We start from the raw sequence: 27,518 nt of genomic DNA, 5'->3' as shown, positions 1-27,518 counted from the left end.
ACCACGAAGCAGCGAGATAGAGTTTCCGAGGGAAGCCAGCTCTCCAGCCACTGGGCCAGGAAGTGCTCCGCATTGTCGCCTTCGCAGTCCTCTGGAAAACCCACGAAACGCAGGTTGTTCCGTCGAGCACGCCGTTCTGCATCCTCGACCCTCATGGTGAGGCCCTTTTGAATCTTTTCCATGGCTGCAACCTTCTTCTTGAGTACGGACATGTCATCTTCTACCTCGGAAATGCGAGTCTCCGCGCCAGTGATCCTCTCCACACCCGTTCCGTAGATATTGATGGAGTAACATAACGTCGGACCCAACGGCCCCAATTTTGGCGTCCAGCATGTCCCTGGACTGTGTTATGGCCACCAGCAACGCCGCATTGTCAGGCACCGAATTTTGCGGCCCCCCACCACCTGCCGCCTGGCCCGCCTCCGGAAATTTATCGAGGGTCCCTTGCTTAGAGTGCCCACCACCGGCGCCACCCCATGTCATTGTGGCCATAGACGGTATATTTGGCGACAGGGCTCCTCACTTCGACACCCGTCAGCGCCTGAAACCGGATATCTGATGGGCCAATAGGCAAGGCAGCAGGCCAATTCTCCTCCTTCACCAAGGGCCCCTACTCTTGACCGTGCACTGTGGCCCGAGTCGACCACCGACGCACCCCCGCAGGCCTCCGGATTACCGCCCCGGCCCCTCAAGGACCAGGTCGCAGGCACAGCCACACCAGTCTGCCCCGGCCGTCTCAACAACAATCACCGCAGCCCGATTAGGCCGCCGAGTGCACTAGAAGCAGGGCCACCACCACTCCACTGGAGATCCAGGCAGGATATGAGGGGAGGGAATCGTGCAGGCGTCCGCACCCCTGATGTCCAAAGCCCCACACCCCACAGCAGCCAACTCACCACCGCAGGCCAGGTCAGTATGATGAGCGCCCAGGACCCCGACCACCAGCCAGGCGTCTCAGCGGGCTGCCCAGGGTCACTGGGGAGCGGCACACAAAGTCACTCTGCTCCACCAATGTGGGAGCTGAGGATCACCTCGTTGTCCGATGGGGGGGAAGAGAGCCACCACCTCAGGCCCAAACTGTCTCCACGTGGCCGCCGCCACACTCCTCCCTGCGCCCGTGAAAAACGCAGTGAACTACCCAGGATACCGAAGATGGCTGCCGTCCTCACCAGGTCGCACAAAACGTCTCGCCCGCTTTCTCCGAGCGCCGCCTCTGGCCCTCAACCTCTGCAGCCCTACAGCGGAGCCGTGCAGCCCCGTTAGCCACACTCACCGCAGGCGGCTAAGTTCATGATATGGCCCGCTGCAGGCACCACTGTTAGCGCGGGCACCCAAGATGGCCACTGTCCTCCAGGGGGGCGGTCGGCCACTTGTGCCCGTTCTCTCGGCACCTCCTCGGCCGGCCCAGTCACTCAAGGCCCCAGCAGGAAAGCCAAGGAGTGCGGCCGTCCGTGGCGCACTCCCGACGATCGCAGCCTTCTCCTTGCAACACAGTGGGAAGGCGCCGCGTCCAGTCGGTGCAACGGCACCCCACAGCCGGCCGATCGCTACAGCCTCGGCCAGGCACAATACTCCGGGCCCCGGCTCCATCCTCTGGGGTGCTCACCACACCATCCCCACGCCTGGGATCATCTCACAGCGCTGCGGAGGCACCCATGAATGGCAGAGGCCGACCGCGGGAAGCGCTGGGTCTCCGGCAGCAGAAGGTCGAGAAGCTGCGCTCAGGGCAGGATAATAGGCAGGATATTAACAGGGCTGGCCGGAGCAAACCTCAAACACAGCCGCCATCACTGCCGGCCAAGCCACGCCCCCCACTCAGAGACATTTCTGAGGTTTATCTGGAAGACTCCACCACCGCTGACACAGAACATTCCCACTGGCTTCAGGACCACTGCAGGATTTTCCGGAAAGAAGAGCTGGCAATGGTTCCACTCTCCACATTCACTCGACCTCTAAATAAGGCAGGAGAACCAAGAGGAGGGCCAGAGAATCCTCTGCTGACTATAAACAGACTATTCCGCCTTACTCAAAGAATCACTCCTAATTAACAGAACAAGAAGGTGCGTAAAGTTGCTATTTTTTATTATTCTATTACTTCGTTATTATATCTGTGGATTATTTCTCGCTGTTAAGCTGTAGGCTTTCGTCAACCTTCAAGTAGTCATCTCTGTGACATGTTTGCATATTAACAGCCCTGATTGCCATACATCTGACTTGCACCCCTACTCTGAACACCTTAATGTTGCTTTAATAATAGAAATAATTTACACCAGCCTTGTCAGCAGAATATGGGAAATACGTTTATAAATCAGAGCTGGGGAGTGAATGCTCAACATGGGATTAGCCATATATTTCCTTTTAAATGCAATGTTTTCTATATTTCCATTTCCCCCACACACCATATTATATTGTCATCGTTGTATAGTTTGCGGTTTTGAATTTGAAGACAAAATCGAATAATTATATATTTTGTTAGCATATAGTATTTCTGTTCTTACCTGTGTTTTTTGGGGGCCTATATCAAGGCCTTGCACAAATTTTACAAGGAAGTTTCTTACTGCTACCCAGGGGTAAATACTGTTTGACTCATCACATACAACAGCAATGTCTATAAAGGAAGAACAAGCTAAAAGAGAAAAAGTAGGATTATGTTTAGTCGATGTAATCAATAACATATTTTTTAATTCATTAAGTCAGCACTGGGAAGAGTATGCTGAGTAGAATGTGAAGCCTTACCTATTTTTTCAGTTGCTATCATATGACTCAACTAATTACTTGCAATTTATTTATGGTAGGAAGGCTTCTATGCTACAAACCATATATGCTGAAATGTCATGGCGCTAATATATATCATAGATTTTTTGTGTAAAAGGTAACATTGTTGATTTTGCAAATGGTTGAACCGCCAACATCATGCTTAAGCAATGCATTTTTGCTTATTTACTGTATTCCATTAACAAAATGTGCTATTTTTCTGGTTCGATGCTAGTGGTAAATAAAACAAGGAGGTACTTTAATCAAGCACAACATAGGCCGAAGTAGCAAGCTTTATATCTTTCAAATGGTCCATTACAAATATTTACTACAATACATCTTTTATGCCTCTACACAGTGGATAACATCTTTTAACAAGCATTGGCAAATCCAATAGGTCTCGCCTATTCAAGAACTAAATGCTTTGGCAATGTGTTTTAGTCATGTTGTACACCACTGTGGCTGCTGTTCAGCATGGCTAAATGTTAGTGGTGTGGAGTGGGGTGTGGTGGGAAGAATTGGAGTGGAGTAGAGTAGAATGGGGTAGATTGCAGTAGAGTGGAGTGCGGAAGATTAGGGTAGAGTGGAGTGGGGTTGATCGGCGTAGAGTAGAGTTGGGGTAGAGTGGGGTAGAATGAAGTTGGGTGGATTGGCATAGATTGGAGTGGGTTGGAGAAGGGTAGATTGGAATGGGGAGCTGGATAGATTAGCATGGTAGATTGGAGTGGGATACATTGAACTGGGGAGATTGGGGTAAAGTGGGGTAGATTTAGGAGGAGTGGGGTAGATAGAAGTAGGGTAGATCAGAGTAGATTGGGATAGAGTCAAGTGAGATATATTGTGGTAGATTGGAGTGGAGTGGGGTAGATTGGGGAAGAGTGGACTGGGGTGGATCGGGATAGATTGAAGCGAAGTAGGGTAGACTGGAGTGGAATCAGGTAGATTGGAGTGGAGTGGGGTAGATTGGAGTGAGGTAGATTGGGTGAATTATAGTAGGGTAGAATGTAATAGAGTGGGTGTAGATAGGGGTAGTTTGTAGTGGGTTAGATTAGGGTAGATTAGAGTGGTGGGAAGTAGGACAGATTGGAGTGGTGTGGGGTAGACTGGGATAGGGTGGGGTAGATTGGAGTGGAGTGGAATAAATTGGTAATCGATTGGAGTGGGTGAGTGGGGTAGATTTTGGTGGAATGGAGGTAATTTGGTTGGATATGAGTAGATTGGAGTGGAGATGTGTAGATTAAAGTGTAGTGTGGTAGAATGAAGTGGAGTGGGGTAGATTGGAGTGGGATGTATTGGGGTTGATTGGAGTGGAGTGTGGTAGATTGGGGAAGACTGGAATGCAGTATACTGAAGGAATGGGGTAGATTAGAGTGGAGTGGGGTAGATTGGAGTGGGACACATTGTGCGGATTATGGTACTGTAGATTGGACTGATATAGGGTACATTGGAGTGGGTTATATTGTGGTGAGATAGATAGGAGTGGGGTAGTTTGGAGTGGGGTAGATTGGAGAGGAGTGATGTTAATTGGGGTATATTGGAGTGGAGTGGGGTGGAAAATATGGAACTCCCTGCCACCCTCAACAAGAGCAATTACCTCACCCAGGCTTTCCAAGAAGGAAGTCAAAGCTGTATTACTAGAAAAACATGTAATAAGAGAACTTTTTGATACAGCAATCAACCTTATTTGATATTGTACCCTATTGTGTTAATCTTTGCTCTTAAAATTCTATGTACCACATATATAATGTGATAGGTGTTCTTACTGTACTGAAACCATCATCAGCTCTCTATTTGTACAGCGCTCTGATTCTGTGATGGTCTTGTACACACTTTATAAAACCCAATAAATAAAACAAAATAAATAAAAAGTGGATTGGAGTGGAGTAGGTTGGAGTGGAGTTGAATAAAATGAATTTCGTTGCCCACGCTGCATCACATTTGGCGATGCAGCGTGGACAACGAAATTCGTTTTAATTATTTTTATCGGTACTTACCTCTAATGGTCCATATGCCGCATTTTACAACCCCCCACCCTGACCCTCCCCTGCCTGACTTCACCGCCCCAGTATAACGCCCGGCACGGACCGTGCCTGGTGGCAGATTGTAGTGGAGTGGGCTAAACAGGAATGGAGTGGGGTAAATTGGACTGGGGTAGATTGGAGTGGGAGCGCGGGGTAGATTGGGGTGGAGTGGAGTGGAGTAGATTGGTGTAGAGATGGATAGATTGGAGTGGAGTGGGGTGGGGTGGATTGCAGTGTTGTGGTAGGGTAAAGTGGGGTATAGTGGGGTACACTGGAGTGCAGTAGATATGGGTAGATTGGTGTGAGATGGATGGGAAGGGGTAGATTATAGTAAGGTATATTGGAGTGAGGTGGGGCGGGGTACATTGGAGTGGGGAGGATTAGGGTGGAGTGGGTTAGATTAGAGTGAGGTGGAGTAGGTTTGAGTGGAGTGTGGCAGACTGCAGTGGGGCACATTGGAGTGAAGTGTAGTGGGGTAGATTTGGGTAGAGGAGTCCAGTGTGATAGAGTGATGTGGGGCACATTAAGGGTAGGGGTAGAGTGGGGTAGATAGGGTGGATTGGAGTGTGGTATATTGGAGTCGAGTGGGTTAGATTGTGATAGAATGTAGTGGGGTAGATTGTGGTGGGGTGGGGTAGATTGTTGTGGAGTGGGGTCGATTAGAGTGGAGAGGAGTTGGATAGATTGCATTGGTGTTTGGAGTGGAGTGGGATAAATTGGAATGGAGTAGGGTAAATTGGACTGGGGTAGATTGGAGTTAAGTGGAGGTGAGTGGAATTGGAGTGGAGTCAGGTAGATTGAAGTGGAGTGAGTTGGATTAGTGTATATCGGAGTGGGGTGGATTGAGGTAGATTGAAGTGGAGTCGACTGGTGTAAATTTGAGTGGAGCAGATGTGAGTGAAGTGTGATAGATTGGGATGAAGTGGGTAGATTGGAGTGGGGTGGGGTTGAGTGGGTTAAATTGAGTGGAGTGTGGAGTGGGGTAGATTGTAGTGGAGTAGATTGTAATGGCGTGGGGTAGATTGAAGTGAAGTGGGGTAGATTGGGTTAGAGTGGGTAAGATTAAAGTGATAGCTTGAAGTGGTGTAGTTTGGAGTGGTGTGGTAGATTGGGGTGGGGTTGGAGTGGGGTGGGTAAACTGGGGTGGGGTAGATTGTGGTGGAGTATAGTGGAGTAGAGTGGGGAGGGTAAATTAGTGAGTGAGGTAGATTGGAGTGGAATAGGATAGATTGGGTGAAGTGGAGTAGGCTAGATTGGATTGAAGTACATTTGTGTAGATTGTAGAGACGTGAAGTGTGGTGGGTAGACTGGGGTATATTGGAGTGGAGGGGAGTGTGATGGATTAGAGTGGTGTGAGGTACGCTGGAGTGGGATAGAGTGGAGTGGGGTAGGCGTTGTGGAGTGAAGGGGAGTAAAGTGGAATGGCATGTTGTGTCATGGAGAGAATATGGTAGATTGGAATGGCGTGGAGGCCAGTGGCATGGCGTGTCACAGAGAGTCTTAAAGTGGAAGGGCGGAGAGTGGAGTGACATGTCATGGTTTTAGTAGCCTGGCTTAGAGTGGAAGGGCATAGAGTGGAGGGGAGTGGTGTAGTGTGGAGTATGCATAGTGTGGTAGCACCCTACAATTACAGACAACACATTTTCAATTGAAATGACCATTACATTTGCACCAAAATACTGTTTTACTGCACACAAACGATAATGTTTGCAAATGTCATCACCTAGTGTATGGGTATTTTTTGATCATTTTCAAATATTTGTTTCCACCACACTTCAGAATTACAAAAAGTCCTTCATTTGTATTAATTCTGAAATATTCTGAAACATCAGCACAGTTCATTTTTTTTGTTGTGTGCTAGAAAAAAACATACTACAAACTCTCCTCTTGCATGGGTTTTCAGCATGAATGTCACATAAATTCTCTCACTTTGAAGTCAGAGAAAGAAACCTGAATACCAAACTCTCTCGAAGAGAGAGCTTGACATTTGAGCTCTGCCTTTGAATGCATAAAAAGCGTGCCAAGATAAGAACAAGAATTAAAGGGCTGTTTACAGAAAGCAAGTTCGTGGAATAATACAGTAAACAAGGTTTGGGCATCAGGAGGGACAAACTCAGGCGTGACAACCTAAATCAAAAAAAGCCAGCAAATAGAAAGCCAGAAAATGTGAGTTACAAGCCATACAGCCAATGGTAAGCAACAGGTGGAATGTATTCCTCGATCAACTTTCGGAAAGTCCCCAAGATGTCTTTAACAAATCAGACAGCTGTGCTATCTGGTAGGCTTCAACTTAAAACTCAAGAGAACCCCCTTTTTTAGAACCTAAAAGAAATATATGTTTTCAGTGAAAAAGGTTAAATGGGTAACACTGTCATTGAGAGGAATTGCAATTTTTTCAACCCATCCATGTGTATGTGCACAACACTTACTGCTTTCATGAGAAAAAAACACCTTTCTTCAGTGCTCCTCTAAGGCACATCACAGTGTTCCTTTGTGGATGGTACTACTGCATCACCTTGTTCTCCTCTGCTGCACATCACCCTTTGCTCACCTGTATCACATCAGTCTGTGCCATCTGCCTATATTTCACCTTCAACCACCTCTTTTCTGCTGATGAATAGCCCTATATTCCCACTGCTAAACATTATCATGTATAACGGTTGGGTCTGTGGGAATGTGTACTGATATGTTTGTTAGTCTATTTGTATTGAAGCTTGTAGGCCTGATGGACCTAGTGTGTGTGTGTGTGTTGGTGTGTGTGTCGATATGCATGTGTGCATGCTCTATGGATGAATTTATACCGCGTGAAGGTGGGTGTATTCTGCTTAGGTACTGCCCTGCGCTAGCTGCTAACGCTATGGCCTGAAACTGTGGAAATCTTTTAACCTGTATTTTTAACATGATTATAAATATTGTTTGTGCACACTACCAGATTCAAGCTCACATTGACCTTGTGCTCCATGCCAGTCTCTCTTCCCCGGTCCATCGCGGGTCTTAATCCCGTTTGTGTAGAGGCAAGTGGTAACTTCCGGTTGGCGTTTGGGGGTCTAGTTCTCAAATCGCGCCCCACTAGAAAAGGGGCATGCAGAGCGTAGCGCACAGCGGACGCGCGAGAAGGTGGTTGTATTCTGCTTAGATACTGCCCTGCGCTAGCTGCTAACGCTGCAGCCTGAAACAGTGAAAATCTTTTAACCTGTATTTTTAACCTGATTATTAAATATCGTTTGTGCACACTACCTGATTTAAGCTCACATTGACCTTGTGCTCCATGCCAGTCTCCCTTCCCCGGTCCATCGCGGGTCTTAATCCTGTTTATGTGCTAACTTCCGGTCGGCGGCTGGCGGTCTAGCTCTCAGACCGGGCCCCACTAGATAAGGGGCATGCAGAGCGTAGAGCGCCAAAGGCAAGCCCGTCTGCGCCCGTATGCGCCAGAATGGCACCAGGAGCCAGGGACCCTGGTTGTTCTCTTACAGAACACAGCCATTCCACACAATTATTATATACCAAACAAGAGCTGTTGAATTTACAGACCAAGCTGCCTCATAACTGTAAGATAGAGTCTTGGCCATGCCCTGAAGGGCCTTTCTCTTGCAGGGGCTGTCATTTTCAAACAACCTTCGATCGATCTAGCTGCTCAAGTGATCCCCACACAAAGACCTCTCACAAAGTGTGAAAAAATATGCTGTACAACATCAGGTCCCTGCCAAAACATTCGATCGAAGTCTGGGACCTTGTGTCCTCAGCCCAACCTGAGATTGGCTTTTTCACTGAAACCTGGATGAAACCTCACTCGGTCCCCTCCATAACTCTAGGCATACCAGAGGGATATAAAATGATTAGATTAGATAGGCCTATAAAAACCAAGGGGAGCTTAGCTATCGTACAAAAATACGGCATAAACATCTCTGTCGTAGATAAACGCAGCATTGCAACTGTAAAGATGCTGATTTTCAGAATTGATCAGCCTCAGCAGGATAGCTGGAAAGGGGCGCTAGTCTATCACCCTCCAGGACCTCTATTGGACTTCTCCTTACAACTGGTGGAATGTCTTGCTTCTCATGTGAAAGGGGGAAGTAATTTCCTATTATTAGGAGATTTCAATGTACATAGCGAATGCCACTCTAATCCTGACGTCCAGACTCTTCTGGCAGACCTATCCCTCTCAGGTTTGTGTCAGCTTAATGAGGGGCCGACTCACATAGCGGGCCACACCTTGGATATTCTGTTCTCTACTTCTTCTAAGATCAAGTGCAAACCTCCTCAACAACTCACCTGGTCAGATCACTCAGTCATCGAATTTGACATCCAGTACCTTATTAAGCTTAAAACTCCCAATCAAGCTGTACCGTATCTGCGGAGAAAGTGGCAGAAGGTGTCAGCAGAAAACTTTCAAAGTAGATTTGTGAAGCTGCACTTTCTTGTATCAGACCATACTGAGGAAGCACTGTCAAAATTTAATTCAGCGGTCATTACAGCCATTGACCACATTGCACCGCTTAAATCCTTTCTGAGACACCCTAATCGCCCGCAAGCTGCCTGGTTTACACCCCTCTTGCGAAGTCAGAAGCAACTATGTAGGAAATTGGAAAGAGCATGGCGTTCATCACATAATGAGGCAGATAAGGAAAAGTACTGTGCTTCCCTGATCAGCTACCACAAAAACATAAAGGTAGCGTGCAAAATGCACCTTTTGTCTCAGCTGACTCAGGCAGGGAACTCCTCAAAAATATTGTATCAAATTCTCCATTCTTTCACTAATCTTTTTAAAAGCATGTGAAAGCTTGGAGATTCCTTCCCAAAAATTGTGCGATAACATTGCCTTACACTTTGCCCAGAAGATTGAACTCATATACGAGAAAATAACAGCAGCAGATAACCCATCTCAGATTCCTATGTTTTTGGACCATTTGGAAGTGAAAAATCAGCAAAAGTTAGAGTGCTTTCCTTCCATCACCTTAGTAGAGGTTAAAACCCTGATCCACAGAATAAAATCCGGATCTCGTACGGATCACATTCCAGCTAAATTTATTCCATCTTTGGAGAATCAGCTGGTCCCCCTGGTGCAGTCTATTATCAATCTCTCTCTTTCAGAGGGATACTTCCCACGGGAATGGAAGGTTGCCCAGATCAGACCCATCTGCAAGAAATCTAATATTACATTGAAAGATCTCTCTAACCTTCGTCCCATCTCTCTTCTTCCATTCTGGAGCAAGATAATGGAGAAACATGTGATTACTCACTTGTCCAACTATGTCGAACTGTCTGGATGTTTAGATCACTCCCAGTCCGGTTTTAGGCCGAAAAACAGCACTGAATATGCGTTACTTATAGTAACGGATAACATCAGAATGACCCTAGATAAGGGCCATTTGACGATTCTGGTGCTGTTGGACCTATCCGCGGCGTTTGACACGGTTTCCTATAGTGTCTTGCTCAGAAGATTGGAGGAAGTTGGGTTAAGATGCTCAGCTCTGTCATGGATGAATAGTTTCTTATCGGATCGTTTCCAGACTGTTAACCTGGGCCCGTATCAGTCAGCGCCGGTGGGTATGACCAAGGCAGTACCTCAGGGCTCATGTTTGAGCCCTACTCTTTTTAACATCTATGTTGCTCCCTTGGCCAACCTTATGAGGATCTATGGATTTATTCCCATATCATACGCCGATCAATCCTCAGCTCCTCTTTCCATTCAATACATTTTCATCCTCGGTACAACTGGCATTCTCAAACGGGATTAGGGCCATAGCGCACTGGATGCGGAATAATTTACGCCAGTGCAATGTAGGAAAAACCGAGATCATGCTTTTGGGAGAAGATCCCCTCCTATGGACACCGGATTGGTGGCCAACGGTTCTGGGCCCTCTCCCTTCCTCTAAACTCACAGTTAAAAACCTGGGGATCCACCTTGACCGTGATCTCTGTCTGAAAGATCATGTTATTCAAACAGCAGGTTCCTGTTTCCATGTTATTAGCATGTTGCACCGAGTCTTCCCCCTTCTCCCTGACTCTGCTCGGAAAACCATAGTCCAGGCGATGGTCTTGAGTCGCCTGGACTACTGTAACGGTCTGCTGATCTCGGCAAATTATGCCCTGCTCAGCAGACTGCTGGTGGTGCAGAACAAGGCGGCTTGGCTGGTACTCAATGCTCCACCTCGGACCCCTTCACTACCACCTCTTACGGAATTGCATTGGCTCCCTATTCGTCAACGTATTAAGTTTAAAACCTGTCGTATCATTCACAAGGCGTTGGTCAATTTGGGTCCCTCCTATCTCGCTGAAAAAATCCTGCCTTACATTCCCCCCAGATCCCTACGTTCAGGTGCCAAACATCGTCTGGTGGTACCGCAAATAAAAAGGGCCAGGCGAGGTGGAAGAGCTCTCTCCTATCGCGGTCCACTCCAATGGAATGAACTCCCGGTCCACTTAAGACAATGCTCCGAACACTTGCAGTTTAGGAAAATGCTTAAGACTTTTCTCTTTTGTCATTGCTGATCCTGTTGAATGCACTGCTATCCTTTCATAGTCCTGCTGAAGCGCAGAGATACCCCTTTGGGGGTCGATTCTAGCGCTACATAAACAAATACAAATACAAATACCTGCATTTGGTATGTCTCTTAGTGTACTCAGTATACAAATGCCAAACATATTGTTTTTGTCAATGTGTTTTATTATAATTTGAAGTTTGAATACAAACTGTTAGAGTAATGCCTATAAAGGAGGAACATGCTGAAGGAGAAATCACTATGGGGCATATTACCAAGCTATAGTGATAATTATCGCTAAGCTTGGCTAGCGGGCATTTAAATATCGCTGCGCTCCGACGATTTTTATTGCTTAGGAGCCTTGATAATATCAAGGTTAATCTCCTAAGCGATAAAAATTGGCCGAAATGCATGAATATCGCTGAAAAGTCAGCGATATTCATGCATTAGCGAGCAAATGCTCGTAGTCATGTTATCCACCTACCATTGGATAACATGGATAAGAACTGCTCTGGGCAGGCGTTAGCTTTTGGAGATAATCGCGCTTAGCGCGATTATTTCCAAAAGTTGGTAATAGGGGATAGCGATGTTAGCGACTGTTTCCAGTCGCTAACATCTTGGCACGCCCACTCTGCATGTCATTAGCGATAATCATCGCTGACATGCAGAGTGGGCCCTTAAATGCCCGCTATCGCCTATTAGCTGTCGCTAACAGCTAGGGAATAGGGCGATAAAATTATCGCCGCTTTAGCGGGAATTTTTCCCGCTAAAGCGGCGATATTGCCCTTGGTAATATGCCCCTATATTCGGTATATTTATAACCAACAAGGCTGATATTTGTTAAAGCATGTGGCATTTTTTCATTTTTATAATTTTTGAAGCCTTTTACCTGAAACTGTTCTTACAAATCTACAAAACAATTTACATTCCACATGTTCATGAAGGGGTCGAATAGAGTATGTATAGAACACCGGAATGATGACCAGTGAGAGAGAGGCCTCAATCGTGATGTGACCTGTGGCTGAGCTCCCACAAAGTTAAACAGTGATTGTGCGGATTCCTGTTCTTAATCTTTATAGTTCTGATGTAAGAGACTGGAATCTTGAGAGAAAATACAGGCAGAGCACTACCAAACCATAACATTAAAGTTAAATAATAAATAGGTAACACGCTACAAATCAATTTCTTTAAAATGAAAATAAAATAAATGGCTTAAAACGGAATCAAATCAAATGGAGGAAAAGGAGGGATTCAAAAAATGCATTAACATAATTTTCTGATGGGTAAATTTCAATATAGCCGTAACATGGTTGTGCTTTTCCAAAATAACCACTAGAGGGCAGGCATGCATTATTTTTTTAACATCGAAAGACAGCAAAACAGTTTGTAAAAACATGAATAACAATAACTTTTAATCTGGCTTTCTCACATGCAACAATGAAACAAAACGTGCATGCTGAAAGTAAATGTGACGTCTGTGCTGCTGGTCCAGATATACCCAACTCCCATCGATATCAAGCTGTATGTTCCAGTGGGAGAAAGGCTCGGCATCTACTCTCTTTAGGACCAATGACAAAAAGACCAGAACCCACCAGGCCTGCAGGCAACTCTTTTCCTTGGCCTCTCAACCTTCAGGGGAGTACTTCAACAGCCGCGGCTTCTCCTGGATCTGCTCATAAAACCCCTTCTTCCTTTAGGTTAGGAGGAGGTCAGCCACAATTATCTTGGGAGTGGCCTTTAGTGTTGGACATTTCCTCAGCTGACACTAGTATACCATCCACAGACTAATTTTGTCTTCCGTCGTTCTTGCAGAATTCTTATTTTGAGGGGATAGGAACCTTATATTTTAGGAATAATTCAGCAACGATTGATAGTGACCCTGAAACTTGTCACAATAAAATCCACCCCGCAGTTCTCTCCTATATTTTTCCCTACTTCCTGAGTTTTGTAGCAGACCTAATCCCATGAAGCACCTGCCTGTGTTTTGTAAAATGGCGGAAGAGATATCACGGCCAGTTTCCCTGCTGGGCTTTCCAAACCCTTCTCTAAACCAATCAAGGACCGTCTTCTTCATGTTAATGGGAATCCCACCCATGCTGTGCGCCTATCTGTTGCCCACCCTTTAGACCGGCGGTACTCAAAGTACGGCCCGCGGGCCATTTGCGGCCCGCCAGACCTTTCCTTGCGGCCCCCACAGCAGTCATGGACTCAGCACCATTACTGCTGTGGTGGTGTCTCCTTGGGGGCCGCATTTGCGAGAAAAGTTCAAAGGGCATGCGCAGACAATGTGGGGCAGATTTATGTTAACTGGCGCATCCCCAGGGATGCGCCAGTTAACATGCGCCACAGTGCGCCACAGCTCCGCCACCCATGGTGCGCCGCATTTATGATGCGGCGCACCATGGGGCAAAAACGGCACAGATGCGTGACGCATCTGTGCCGTAAAGGTGACGCATTGCTGGAGTTGCGTCGCAAGCGCGACGCAGCTCCAGCAAGGCTCGGGGGTGCCCCATCTCCACAATGCTGCGTCAAGACCTACGCCTGCTTCAAGCAGGCGCAGGCTTTTGACGCAGCATTGGCCTGAAAGTGACTGAGTGAAATCTTATAGATTTCACTCAGCCACTTTTGCGAGGCGCACCTGCCCCGGAACGCCCACCCTGCGCCGGAACGCCCACAAGCGGCGCAGGGCTTTACAACGTGACGCATCTGCCTAGATGCGTCACGTTGTAAATCGTTCGTAGGGATGCGCCACGTTTACGCCGCCTTGCGTGACGCAACAGCGGCGTAAACGTGGCGCAAGTGCCTCATAAATCTGCCCCTTAGTGTATTCATGCTCACCTGTGCACCCCCCTCATCTGCCCTCGTGAGCTCATAGGCTTGCGTAGCAGCAGGACCTACTTCGGACACCGACGGAAGCAGTGTGTTGAAACCGAGCCGAGATTCACTGGCCCCTGGCACCAATTGCCGAGAAAGCAGTAAGTATGCCAATACCATAATTGTTATGCCTGGGCCCCCCATACTTTGTGGATTTCTGTTTCTAGACCTTGTTCATGCACCACACAAAAGGTCACGATATCGTTTGGGGTTTTCCAGGCGCTTAAAATCTTGGGCAGAAGAGTTATGTATGTTTTTCTTTTCGATTTATTTCGAGTGGTTTTGCATATTAATTTAAGTGCACTGGACAGTAGATGGCGCTGTTGCGTATTCTGTGACCAATTGTGGGTTAATCTTCGGCTGAAATGTACTTTTTTATGCGAGTTTGTTCTCCCCGAGTTAGCAGGCAGGGCTGCTGAGACGTGTAACTATTGGGGCTCCATTTTTGCCTTCAGGGTGAAAAAAAATAGACATCAACTCGGCAGCAGCACTACTGCTCAAAAAGCCTTTGTCATTTCAAATCGACTGTTTTCATTCTTTCAGTCTCATCATTTCAGACCTAAAGCATTCTCCTTATTATATACAACAAAGCCACAGTTTTTGCTTATTTATCTTATGCAACTAACAACTACTGGGGTCTCCATTTTCGCCCTTAGATAAATATCAACTCAACAGCAGCACAAAGCCTTTGATGCAATTCCAAATAGGCCTGTGTTAGTTCTTTCACAGTTTTGTCATTTCAGAACTGAAGCATTTTCAATTTTATATACAACAAAGCCATAGTTGTTGCTTATTTATCTTATGCAACTAACAACTATTGGGGTCTCCATTTTTGCACTTCGGGTGAACCAACAATATCTCATCTCAATACCAGCATCACTGCTCAAAGATTTTGATGTAATTCAAATAGACTTGTTTTAGTTCTTTCATAGTCTCATAAGTGAAGCATTTTCAATATTATAATATATTTACAACAAAGCCGTAGTGGTTGCTTATTTATCTTATGCAACTAGCAATCATTGGCAAAGCCAATAGTTCGGACTTGTTGCAGGTATAATGTCACTGGTTGTATCTGATATATCTGGATACAATGACAAACCTCAAAATACCAGTAGGGTGGCAAACTATGCTAAGCACAGATTTTGAAACGGGTTTGATTTTTGTTTACTCTAACCCCGCCCACCCACTGACCCCGCCCCCACCGGTGCGGCCCTCGGCCTCCAACCACACTGTAATTTTGGCCCCCGACAGAAAGTTTGTGAGTACCCATGCTTTAGACTGATTTGGTAGTTTGACTCCAGGAAGACTGCCTTGAAAAGCTCTTCCCTGCCATGTCTCTCTTATGATCTGTGAACGTGAATGGTTGAAATCCCCGACCTATCTTCTGCGCTTCAACTGTCAAGCTTTCCCTTATTCCCTCACAATTATCTAATACTGGATTAGTTAATTCCGACTCGTGTGAGCTCCTGTAATTAAGTCCTCTCTTGTCTTGCCCATGGCAGAGCACTATTTAAGTCACCAGAGGTCGGTTTCCTTACTGAAACCTGGTTAAATTCTACGGGCCTCATTTATGAGGCCATGCGTCACTTTTACGCCGCCGGTGCGTCACTTTTTGTGACGCATCGGCAGCGTAAAAAATGTGCCTTGTTGCACCATATTTACAAAGTGACGCATCTAGGTAGATGCGTCACTTTGTAAACCCCTGCGCTACATTATACCTACGCCAGGTATAATGTATGCAGGGGGGGCGTTCTGACGCAAGAAAGGGTCATAGAAGTGACGCAGTGAAATCTATAAGATTTCACTGCGCCACTTCTAGGACTCAACTGCGCCAAAATCGTACGCCTGCCTCACTGCAGGCGTAAGACTGACGCAGGCCCTTTCACATGGGGCTTGCCCCATGTCAAAGGACACATTGCTGGAGTTGCGTCACTTTTGTGACACACTCTAGCAATGCGTCACTTTTGCGTCATACAGATACGTCAGAAATACTGACGTATCTGTAACTCCTTGCGCCATGATGGATCATACTGTAAATATGACGCATCATTGGTGGCGCAAGGAGGGTGCAGTGAAAAGTGACGCATCACTGTTTTCACGCAGCGATGCGTCACTTTTCATAAATGAGGCCCTACCTCTTTACTGGCTGTTACGCTTGCTTTACCAAACAACTACTGCATATAGAGGCTGGACAGCGTTAGGAGAACAGGTGAAGGTAAAGCAATTGTGTATAAAGGCACTATCAAAGTCTCACTTATTGACACCTTACAGGCAGAATTATATTTCCAATCAAATTGAGCAAGCTGGGAACTCAGCTAAAGAAGTATTCAAACTACTTAATGCTTTCCCTTGCCCGCGTGCTTGCTCCCAAGAAATACATGCATCACAGGCCCTATGTGGCTCATTAGCTAATTTCTTTGAGTCAGCTTGCCCCCGGTGATCTGCTCTCTATCTGCTCTCTATTCAACTTATTAGCGGATGTATGTCTAAAAGATCGCGTTACTTGACAACGCGGGCATTACAACGCAAGTCGTTACATTATAATTTTATATTCCAACACCAGTCCCCCTAACAGTAGGGAAGGTGTTGGAATATAAAATTACAACGATCCTTGCCCGACAGCGCCATCCAGCGCAAGTCGTAGTAACGACTTGCGTTGTAATAGCATCGTTGTAAAAGCACTGCGGTGTAAACACCGCGTTGTAAACGATGTTTACCCTTATTAGCTAATACTAGGAAAGTGCCATCTACATGGAAAGCAGCACAGGTGATATCGGTTCAGAAAAAAGACCAAAGTGGCACCCACAAACCTAACCAACTATCAGTCTATCGCGTGCTTCCATTGTTCGGCAAGCTATTGGAGAGACAAGTAAATCAACAACCCATGGCATATCTTGAGGTGAACAAACATCTGGATCCATCACAATCTGGGTTCAGACCTTTAAATTGCAGAGAGACTACTCTGCTGGAAGTTACTGACCAGATCCGGTGTTCTCTTGATGCAAATCAGTCATCCATGCTGGTGCTATTGGACTTGTCCGCAGCATTTGATACTGTCTCTCACTCTAAGCTGCTCCTAAGACTGCAGGAGATTGACATAGGTGGGACAGCTTTACAATGGTTTAGTGACTTTCTTACCAACAGAACCGAAACGATTACTATGGATCCTTATAAATCATGCACCATGCCATTGGGTACGGGGGTGCCTCAGGACTCGCGATTGAGCCCTATGCTTTTTAGCATTTATGTTGCCCCCCGCCAAGATAATACAAAGAAATGGGCTTTGAAATACTATCTTATGCAGATGATACCCAGTTACTAACCTCCTTTGACAAAAACCTAACCAAAGTGAAAGACAGCTTCTCTGCCGGAATGAAAGCTATTGCTGTATAAATGTCGGAGAATTACTTCCAGCTAAATGCTGATATAACAGGGATTACGCTGTTTGGTAGGGTCCGACTGCTCTGGGACCCTGATTGGTAGCCCATAGAACAAGGTTAGCGGTTCCTTGTGTTCTATGTCCCAATAAAAAACCCTCAATCACGTGTAAAAGATGGATTTGGCGGTACATCTTGATTCTCCGCCTCTTAATCATGTGATAGCATCATCATTGGGTTAGTGCTCATGCTGCCTCCTCCCGGAGGTGAACCCCTAGTTAGTGCAGTAGTGATCAGAGATTTTTAGGGGTCAGGTATGGTTTAAAAATACTCGTACAGCCAGGAATAGATTTAATAAGTCTGGATTCAGGTATGGGTTAAAAGATATAGTTTGTGCGTTCTGAGATTGAGTTATGGATCTCTCGCACTGTTAAGAGTCCTTTAAAATGGTCGACATGTTTCAGCCCTTGATTCGCCTCTATAGGTCAGATGGGCTTTCTTCAGGACCAGAGTGAATCAGTGATCTGAGACTGTGGGTGTCTCTTGTTGTGTGCACCTCGATAATGTTCTGTTATCAAGGAGAAGTGAGAATAAGATGTATCAATCTCATTCATAGGAAACAAAAGGGAGAACTGGGCTGTTCCTGTGATCTGAGTGCAGGTCAATATATGTGGATGTAGAAGGGTGGTTAAATGGTAACCATCCAGTGGGTATCCATTTTGTTGGATATAATGGCCTCACACACCCTTGCAGGTGTCATGCTTCATCATGGGCCGGTGCTCCTCGTTGGGTGGGCGGTGCAATACCCAACGGGCTACACCTCAAAAGAGGGGCTCTTTATCGGAGATCTTTTTCCAACTGCCCGTAGGTGAAGTGTGGGTGAGGGGCCAGGGGTAGTAGTAGACGGATAGTGAGATAAAATAACGCCAGAGTACCGGAAGGAATTTTATTCTGGTGGTTCCTGGTCGTTAACTAAAAACCAATAATTAGTCTAGGAGTATATGGAAAATAAAGTGTTCCGTGCTCCAGACCATGTTATGAAGTGGTGGTAGTGGTCGACATGTTTCTCGCTTGGGACAGGGTTACCCGCGATTCTATCAAAAGTATAGAAAGTACCTGTTTATACTATGTTCCAAGCCTGGTGTAGGGAACAAAGGGGAGAAAACATTGTTTAGCATCTTATAAACAGGTATTGTAATTCCACATGTGTGTTGACCTGGTGCACTCGGTGGCATGCTAGTGTAGGTGACTACTAGCATTGACCATGACGGTAAATATACAATAGTGAACAACTCCTGGTGCAACTATAAGAGAGTGGAGTCTTCAAACCGTTAAGTGGAGAGATACCTTGTGACTTGTTACAAAGGTGACAATTAAAAACAAATAAAATTAAAAAATGTTAAGAACTGGAAGAGTTGCAGCCATGCTGTTTTACTTGCAGGACACCACTTACCTAAAGGTCAGTGGTAACATGTACCAGCAGTGTAATACTTAATCCCCGTGCTTACTTACTTACCCTCGCATGCATCGTTAACCTACATTGTGACAATACCGGGGACCATCGAGCAACAACAATGGTGGTTACCTTATACTACTGAGTACTGGTGATTAAACAATAATGTCTATAGCGGCATTGAGTCCATATGTTAATACGTCATTGATGTGCACACAGGCGCACCCCTGTAGACATGAGACACTCGATGCTGGTATTTAGTTCAATAGACAGATATGATGTTTTGCTGTCTGCCCTTCCTCTCCTCTCTTACTTTTTCCCTCAATTTAGCCTTTACCACAGAGGCTCATCTCAACGTTGTTGATCCCGCCAGGCACTGCTGGTACATGTTACCACTGAACTTTAGGTAAGTGGTATCCTGCAAGTAAAACAGCATGGCTGCAACTCTTCCAGTTCTTAAATTTTTAAAATTGTATTTGTTTTTAATTGTCACCTTTGTAACAAGTCATGAGGTATCTCTCCACTTAACGGTTTGAAGACTCCACTCTCTTATAGTTGCACCAGGAGTTGTTCACTATTGTATATTTACTGTCATGGTCAATGCTAGTAGTCACCTACACTAGCATGCCACCGAGTGCACCAGGTCAACACACATGTGGAATTACAATACCTGTTTATAAGATGCTAAACAATGTTTTCTCCCCTTTGTTCCCTACACCAGGCTTGGAACATAGTATAAACAGGTACTTTCTATACTTTTGATACTAATACTGATACTTTGACAGATCAGCTACACAGTAGACAGCACTAAGTAAAGGTCCTGAAGAATCGTGGGTAACCCTGTCCCAAGCGAGAAACATGTCGACCACTACCACCACTTCATAACATGGTCTGGAGCACGGAACACTTTATTTTCCATATACTCCTAGACTAATTATTGGTTTTTAGTTAACGACCAGGGACCACCAGAATAAAATTTCTTCCGGTACTCTGGCGTTATTTTATCTCACTATTCGTCTACTACTACCCCTGGCCCCTCACCCACACTTCACCTAGGGCAGTTGGAAAAAGATCTCCGATAAAGAGCCCCTCTTTTGAGGTGTAGCCCGTTGGGTATTGCACCGCCCACCCAACGAGGAGCACCGGCCCATGATGAAGCATGACACCTGCAAGGGTGTGTGAGGCCATTATATCCAACAAAATGGATACCCACTGGATGGTTACCATTTAACCACCCTTCTACATCCACATATATTGACCTGCACTCAGATCACAGGAACAGCCCAGTTCTCCCTTTTGTTTCCTACGTTACGAGGGCTACCACTGTGGCTTGGACCTTCCACTTTATTTCAAGTGGTAAAATAGCCCTTTAGATCGACTTAGATCTCTCTCTCCCCCCTTTTTTGAACATAAACAATCTCATTCATAACAGGGTCCAGCGGTACCTGTGGGAAAAAGAGAGAAGAGGGTGGGGGGGGTGGGGATTGGGGGACACACAAACGTATACAGAGGTATAAAGTATTTCACTTATTTATCCTTACTGTCTGTTTGCTTGAGCATTAATTATATCAAGTAATCGATTTTAGCAACAAAAAAATGGCAATGCTTCAATACTAGACCACCAATCACATATTTGCCAAAAAGTTGTCTCTCAGTTTTTAGGATCGGTATGTATATCACATGATTGTGTAGCGTGATAGGCAAAATATCTCTGCTTGTTCATTGGGCAAGAAATAGTAAGCGGTAATTACGATGTCTGAATCACTGTGTGTGCCGCTTATAATTATTAGATGGTTTGTATAGCATTTGGCATGGATTACGGCTAATGGTTTGATGAAGCACCTCAAATTACCCTCTTGTTGTGGTATCCTACTGCCGGGTTGCTTCAATGAATATATCGTGAAGTATTGACATGCATTTGTGTCTGCATTTTAATTAGCTAGTGAGCGGCACCTATCTATATCAAAAGGTGTCGGTCGTACTTCAATTTAATTTACTTAGGGCGAGCCCCGATGCGCGTGCTTGTATGTAAAAAATGCAGCGATGGATTGCGTATTAGAAGGGGCGGCCATTTAAAATGTTAACACACATACCTTCCGTGATTCTGAAACCTGCTTCAACGGGCTGCCAGTGAGTCTGTTATGCCTTCTAAATAAAGAACATGACTCAAATTAAAAGGGTGAAAGATACATTACAGTTCAGATGTGGAGTCCGCTTCACGCTGTTACATCTACCTTCGGCATCCTATCAACACGACTTGTGCTGACTCTACTGTCCTGACCCCGGATCATTTGTTCTGTTTCTGGGTGGGTGTATGTATGCTCGGTGTTGTGATGAAAAGCGAGAAGAGACTACAGTACAGATGGCATGGTGTTATAACAAAAAGTAATCTGTTCTTTCTCAAAATAAGGAATGTGTAGAGGTCTGAACAGATACGACCCTATATTGTAAGGGCCTAAATGTTACAGCAGATTGGGCGATAAAAAGTGAAAAGGAAAAGTGAAAATAAAAGATGAAAAATGAATGAAATTGAATATCATTATTCTAAGCTGGCAGAAGCTATTACTCGTGTTTGACTTTAGGGAGTCATGTACTGGCAGAGTGGTTGTACGTTTAGATCATCTTTTCTATGTACATCATGCATGTTCCTTGCCAGGTGGTCAATGCTCCTCCTGGTGTTTATAGTTGGTATTCAATTGAGGAGTGAAGCGATGATAAGGGCTTGTTGCAATGTTATGGCTTATTTGGGAGTTTGAGAGATATTGCCATGTGGAATTTCTTTTTCTTTCAGCTTTTCAGGCTTAACCACGGAATCTGATCATTCAGCCCTAAGGTATCTGTTTTCAGTCTGTGTACTCATCTTTGTTCCTTCTCATAGAGGATTTTTTCTGCATTGGGAGTTCTTGTTGTTAGAGTTTCTAGAATTGTCCACTTTAAATCTTCCACCGTGTGTTTTGTCTCAATGTAGTGGTTACTCATCTTTGTGGTATTCCTCTTGCATTTAACGTTGCTCCTGTGTTCACATATCCTCTCTTTAGCTTTGCGACATGTCATCCCTATGTAGCGCATATTGCATAGACAGGTGATCAAATAGATGACATGTGTAGTGTTGCAATTTGTGTGCGTTCTGATGGTCCACTTGAAATCAGGTAGTAGTTGGATGACCTTGGTTGCTTTGGTTAGGTCACATACGGAACATGAGCCACATGGGTAGTTGCCTGTGATAGGAGGATTGTTCGATAGTCGGGATATTTCCTCTTCACGTCTTCTCGGAGCAGGTCTAGTGTGTACTAGCATATCCCTGAGGTTGCGTGTTCTCTTGTTTGCAAATCTTGGCTTGGGCCAGTTAATGGAGGCTGAAGTGAGGATTCGCCAATTGTTGTTGACTATTTTTTTAACATTGTTTGAAGCTATGTTGTATGTTGTGACACAGGTCATTAGATCTTTCCCCGGTATTTTTGGTGTGGTGTCTAATAAATTGTCTCTGTGTTGGTTTCTTGCCCTCTTTTTACATTTGTTAATGACTCTCTGGGGATAGTGTCTGTTTTTTAGTTTTTCACTGAGATCTTTTGCCTGTTCTTTGTATTCTTGGGTCTTGCTGCAGTTACGCCTTAGTCGCAAAAATTGACCGTAGGGGAGGTTTTCTCTAAGTGGGCGTGGGTGAAAGCTCTGGTACGAGAGCAGGCTGTTCTTTGCCGTGGGTTTAAAATAGGTCAGGTCAGGGGAAAAAATAAACACACATTTTGTTTTTTCTGAGACTTTTCAAATTGAATTACAATTTTGCGATAGAGACCCTGAGTCTCCACACTACAGTAGATAAAAAAAAGTATTAAAGCCTCACTGGGATTTCAAATAGACTTGCCTGAACAACTGATTAAAACTAGATGTTTCCAGTTTAATATTGGTTAAAAAAGAGTAAAGAGTGCTTCGTTCACATGCTAGTAAAGTATGGTATCAAGGGGAATGCTGCTGAAATTCAATAGTCCAGGTATGTAAGAAATTGTGGTATTGGAAAAGAGGGGTGGAAGCCCTAGTTAAGCAACAGTGACAGTCCTCAACAGGGTGAATCACAAAAGTCACTAAATTAACCTGTTCTTGACCCTCTGGTAGCTTGGCGCAAAAGCACAAACTTCGAGCCAATGTGTAAAGCATGTATGCATCACATAAACAACAATAAACACATCACAAGAAAATTCCCAAACCAATTAAGAAAAATAGAGTCAATTAAAAAAAAATTATACCATATGGACAAAAATCCAATAAGTAGAACTGGAGAAGTCCAATTGTAATGTGTTTGTGTGGACATAGCACCTACAAGCACAAAGCACCACTTGCGGTGTTCTGGTCACGGTAGACTGGAGGAAAGTCAAACATTCAGACCAACCGTGATAGAGCTCAGTTCAGGTACAAGTACGAGGTTAGTCACGCTGAAGAGTTATATTTCCAAGTCTGGCGCAAAGAGTTTGCACTGGAGGAGACCACAAGGAGTAGCGTTTCGCCACAGAGATCAGGTTGAGCATTGCAAATGCTCGTTTCTGTAGCCAGAAGATTCGGTCGTCACTGAAGCTTCTCATTGGCAAATGTCAAGGGGCGGCAGTACCAACGGGCCAACTTGCAATCATGAGCATCATCAAATACAGGGTTTATACTTTTTCTTCTTCAAGGAGCTTCCACTGATGCCAGGCAAGGGTCCAGTATCTGGGGGGCAGCGCTTGTGGTCAGGACTCTCTGCCGCAGAGACCAAAAGCAGGGATCAGGCCGGTCCTGTTGCATGTCTAGTTGCAGCTGACATGTTGCAGCGAGGCCCCTGAAGCTTGTTGTGTCTCTGTAGATCACACAGGAGGTCAGACAACTAATCCTTAGAGTCACACTGGGTAGCCTTGGAGCAAGGCAAGTAGGTCCAGTCTTCCCTCTTCTGACAGCAAGGCAGTCCTCAAAGCAGCAGGGCAGTCCACTGTCAGCAGAGTAGCCTTTCTTCTGAAAATTCTACAGGTCCAGAAATGTTCTGATGAGTGGCACAGCAGGTCCAATATTTATTCTGGTGACAAGCTTTGTGTAGGGCTACTCCCTGAACTACTCCCTCAACTGGGTCTGGAAAGTTAATTTTCTTTCCCTCGTCAAGGCTCCAAATCGACTGGGGTGACAAAAAGCAGGGCAGGCCTTATGCCAGGTTCCTTAGTGTGTTCTGTAGGCACCTAACCCCGTTTTGCATGACTGTATGGAAGCAATACACAAACCCCAACAGCAGATCCTTTTACAGTCATGTGATACAGGACACTGGCAGAAAGGCATAGCTAGTTGGGTCAAGAAAATACCAATTTCTAAAAGTGGAATTTTCAGACTTGGAACTAAAAATCTGACTCCACCATTAAAGAGGATTTTAAATTACAATTCATTTGAATATAAACATTACATTTATACCTGCTCCTGATCTAAAGTTAACATCTATTAGATCTAATAAGGTAACCCAGTGTTAGTCAATAGGCGAGTGTAAACAGTTTAAAGCAAATTTAGGAGTTATTCACTGCCAAGACATATAAAACTTGAAGTACACATGTCTTACGATTTAAACACATTGCACCTTGCCTTTTGAACCTGTAGGACCTACCTTAGGGGTGACTTACAAGTATTTAAAAGGGCAGTTGAGGCCGGTCAAAGGGTGTATTTTGCCAGGTCAAAATGGCAGTTTAAAACTACAGTACATGCTGCAGTGGCAGGCCTGAGACACGTTTTTAAAGTGCTACTTTAGTGGGTGCACAAGGAGTACTTCAGGTCCCAGTAGTATTGTTTAATTTACAGTCCCTGGGCACTGGTAGTACAAATTAGTAGGGGGTTACAAATAAATTAAATATGCTAATTAGGTGTAGATCGATTTTACCATGTTTGAAAGAGACCGCACAAGCACCTAAAGCCAGCAAAATCAAATTCGGCAAACAGGATGGGTGAAAAACATGCCTCCTGTTGCGCCTTATTTACAAAGTGACTTTGTAAACCCCTGCACAACATTATACCTGCGTCAGGTATAATGTATGCAAGGTGGGCGTTTTGGCGCATCTAAGCCTCGTAGAAGTGATGCAGTGAAATCTACGAGATTTCACTGCGCCACTTCTAGAGTGCAAATGCGTCAATATCTTACGTCTGCCTCACAGCAGGCGTAGGACTGACGCAGGCCCTTTCACATGGGGCTTGCCCATGTGAAAGGCCACATTGCTGGAGTTGCGTCACTTTTGTGACACACTCCAGCAATGCGTCACTTTTGCGCCTACAGATACGTCAGAAATACTGACGTATCTGTAGCTCCTAGTGACAAGATGCGTCATACTGTAAATATGATGCATCCATCATGTCGCAAGGAGGGCGCAATGAAAAGTGATGCATCGCTGCTTTCACGCAGCGATGCTTCACTTCTCAAAAATGAGGCTTCTGCCTATTTTCACACCTAACAGAAACTCACCTGCTCGAACAATAGCTACAAATATAAGTACATCCTGTCCACTTTCTTAGTTTTTAAACTTTATTTTTCTGAATGTTTGCAATGAAACAATATCTCTTCCATAAAATAACCATATATATTTGAGTGCATACTCATCACTAAGCTTTATCTGCCTGCATTAGCATACTACGAGTGACATCCTCTTTTCTTTCAGTGAACTGTACTTGTATTTGCACGCGATGTATGTTTTTTTAAACATATTTGTTTCTGATCTTTAAGTGACAACATCTGAGCAACTGAAATAAACACAATAAGCAGGTAAAAAAACTGCCATGAATTACACAATACAGCAACAAGCCAACATCCCTTTTCGAAAATATATGGGATTCGGTTTGAAAACAAGGATTATCACATGCTACTCCCCAAAAATTAGTTATCACTGTTATTTTCCTGCCTCTGGAATTACTGGTACCCTCCCAGTAATCCTACTTCTGGTGCAGGAGAATAATGGAGCCACCCATTCTGTGGGCCTATGTGTATCAAAACTAGGGGTTTCCTTAAGAGTTCTGTGTGTGCAGGTTCCATTGCTTAACTCAGGCAGTTACTGGTTTAAATCTGTAGCTTGTGAGCAGAACTTAAATGCCAATGGACTAATGTGGCCACTGATATACATTTAAACAGCTTTTCTAAGTATCAGTGCATACATAGAATAGTGGTATGGGGTCATTTAATGTTAGATTACAGTTATACTGCTTTTTTTCTGGTGAGTAAACATGAACGGCAAGAAGCGTTGCAGCTTTGTTTGTTTTGGTTTGTGGCTGCCCAAGCTGATCATTTTGTGCTGTGTTGGCCATCCACATTTGCAAAGCAATGACAGCTGTTTCTATATTATTCTCACCATCACAAGGTAGTAGTAAAACTGTTACGTGCATTTTAAAGTAAAATCATTACAGACTTAACATTTATCAAATCATAATATGTGTTTCCTGAGAGGGCATGTCGTCAACATGTCAGGTATCTTAATGTTCATGTTCAATAAATGTATACATTTCCTTTTAAAATATATGTACCATCAAAAATGAACAAGAGAGGTGCATTGCTTGCTTTGAGATGGGAATGTCCTCTCTTAGTAAATGGACTGAGTGCACTCCTGCCTGGGAAATTGTTTTTCTGGCTTTTATTTTGTTCCTGACATCACACTAATCTAGCCTGTGAGTAGATTATCTGTGACAATGCAGGTTCAGCATCTATCCTGTGGACCACACTAATTGTGCTCTCATATTAGGCAATGGACTTCTGTCCTTTTCCTGGGTACATCAGGTAAAGTGGTGGTAGCAGCATACTGTGTTTTGTGAATTTATAGGGTGACCACACATTTTTATCTGTATCAGTGAGAGTGCAGTTGACTGCTCCATCTTGTGTGAAACTCCACTTATATATGAAACCCATAATCGTGTGCTGATATTCGAAGTGTTTTTGAATAAATGTGTATAGGCAGTACATGTGTAGTACATGTTTGGTAATAGAGCTGTGTGTGTTGTATGATACTGGTGGAATTCAGTATGGATATTACTGGTGTATCACAGTACAAGAAGGAAGGTGAGGAAAGCATCCCCGGAGACTGGAATCATATTGCCTGCATTCCTAAAGCTGGAGAGAGGAGATCCATGCACTGAAGTGATGACAATTGTCTTTAAAAATTCCATTTTAGCAATGTTCGGTGTAGCAATTAAAAGAGACACCGGTATTCTCAAGTAGTCAGGTTCTTTATTTAAACCCCCAGTACAGGAGACATCAATAGTACAGCAGTAAGTATTCAGGATCCTCTCATAACTGACTCCCAAGAACCCCATACACAAGTCAACAATTCCAGAACACAGTAAACATTCCACACATACTTCTTAGCTCTTAAAGCGACATACTACACAATCCCCCTTCTTAATGGAACAGTAAAAAAAAAACATAAATAAAAAAAAACAAATAGCTAAGTACAATCAAACAATTCCAAATTTTTTGGTTTCTTAACAATTCTTCCACTTGAAGTTTTAACAATAGTATCACTAGGAACATTGGATGTACTTGGTGACGACATTTTGTCAGTCAAATCATCAGGAAACACGTTGG

At 44.6% G+C, this 27,518-nt stretch overlaps 1 protein-coding gene across 1 annotated transcript in view; it reads right to left on the bottom strand.

The window, feature by feature from the left end:
- Window positions 1-27,518, bottom strand: part of ITGA2 (integrin subunit alpha 2) — a 683,385-nt gene that overhangs the window by 385,889 nt on the left and 269,978 nt on the right. Inside the window, exon 6 of the mRNA XM_078675061.1 lies at window positions 2,499-2,626. Within this exon, the coding sequence (XP_078531187.1) occupies window positions 2,499-2,626 (128 nt within the window). The remainder of the gene's footprint in view (window positions 1-2,498; window positions 2,627-27,518) is intronic.

This window comes from Lissotriton helveticus, chromosome 2_1, assembly GCF_964261635.1.
Source record: "Lissotriton helveticus chromosome 2_1, aLisHel1.1, whole genome shotgun sequence".
Lineage (NCBI taxonomy): Eukaryota > Metazoa > Chordata > Amphibia > Caudata > Salamandridae > Lissotriton > Lissotriton helveticus.
The sequence above is the reverse complement of the archived record's forward strand: the minus strand, read 5'-3'. Positions and strand labels throughout refer to the sequence as shown.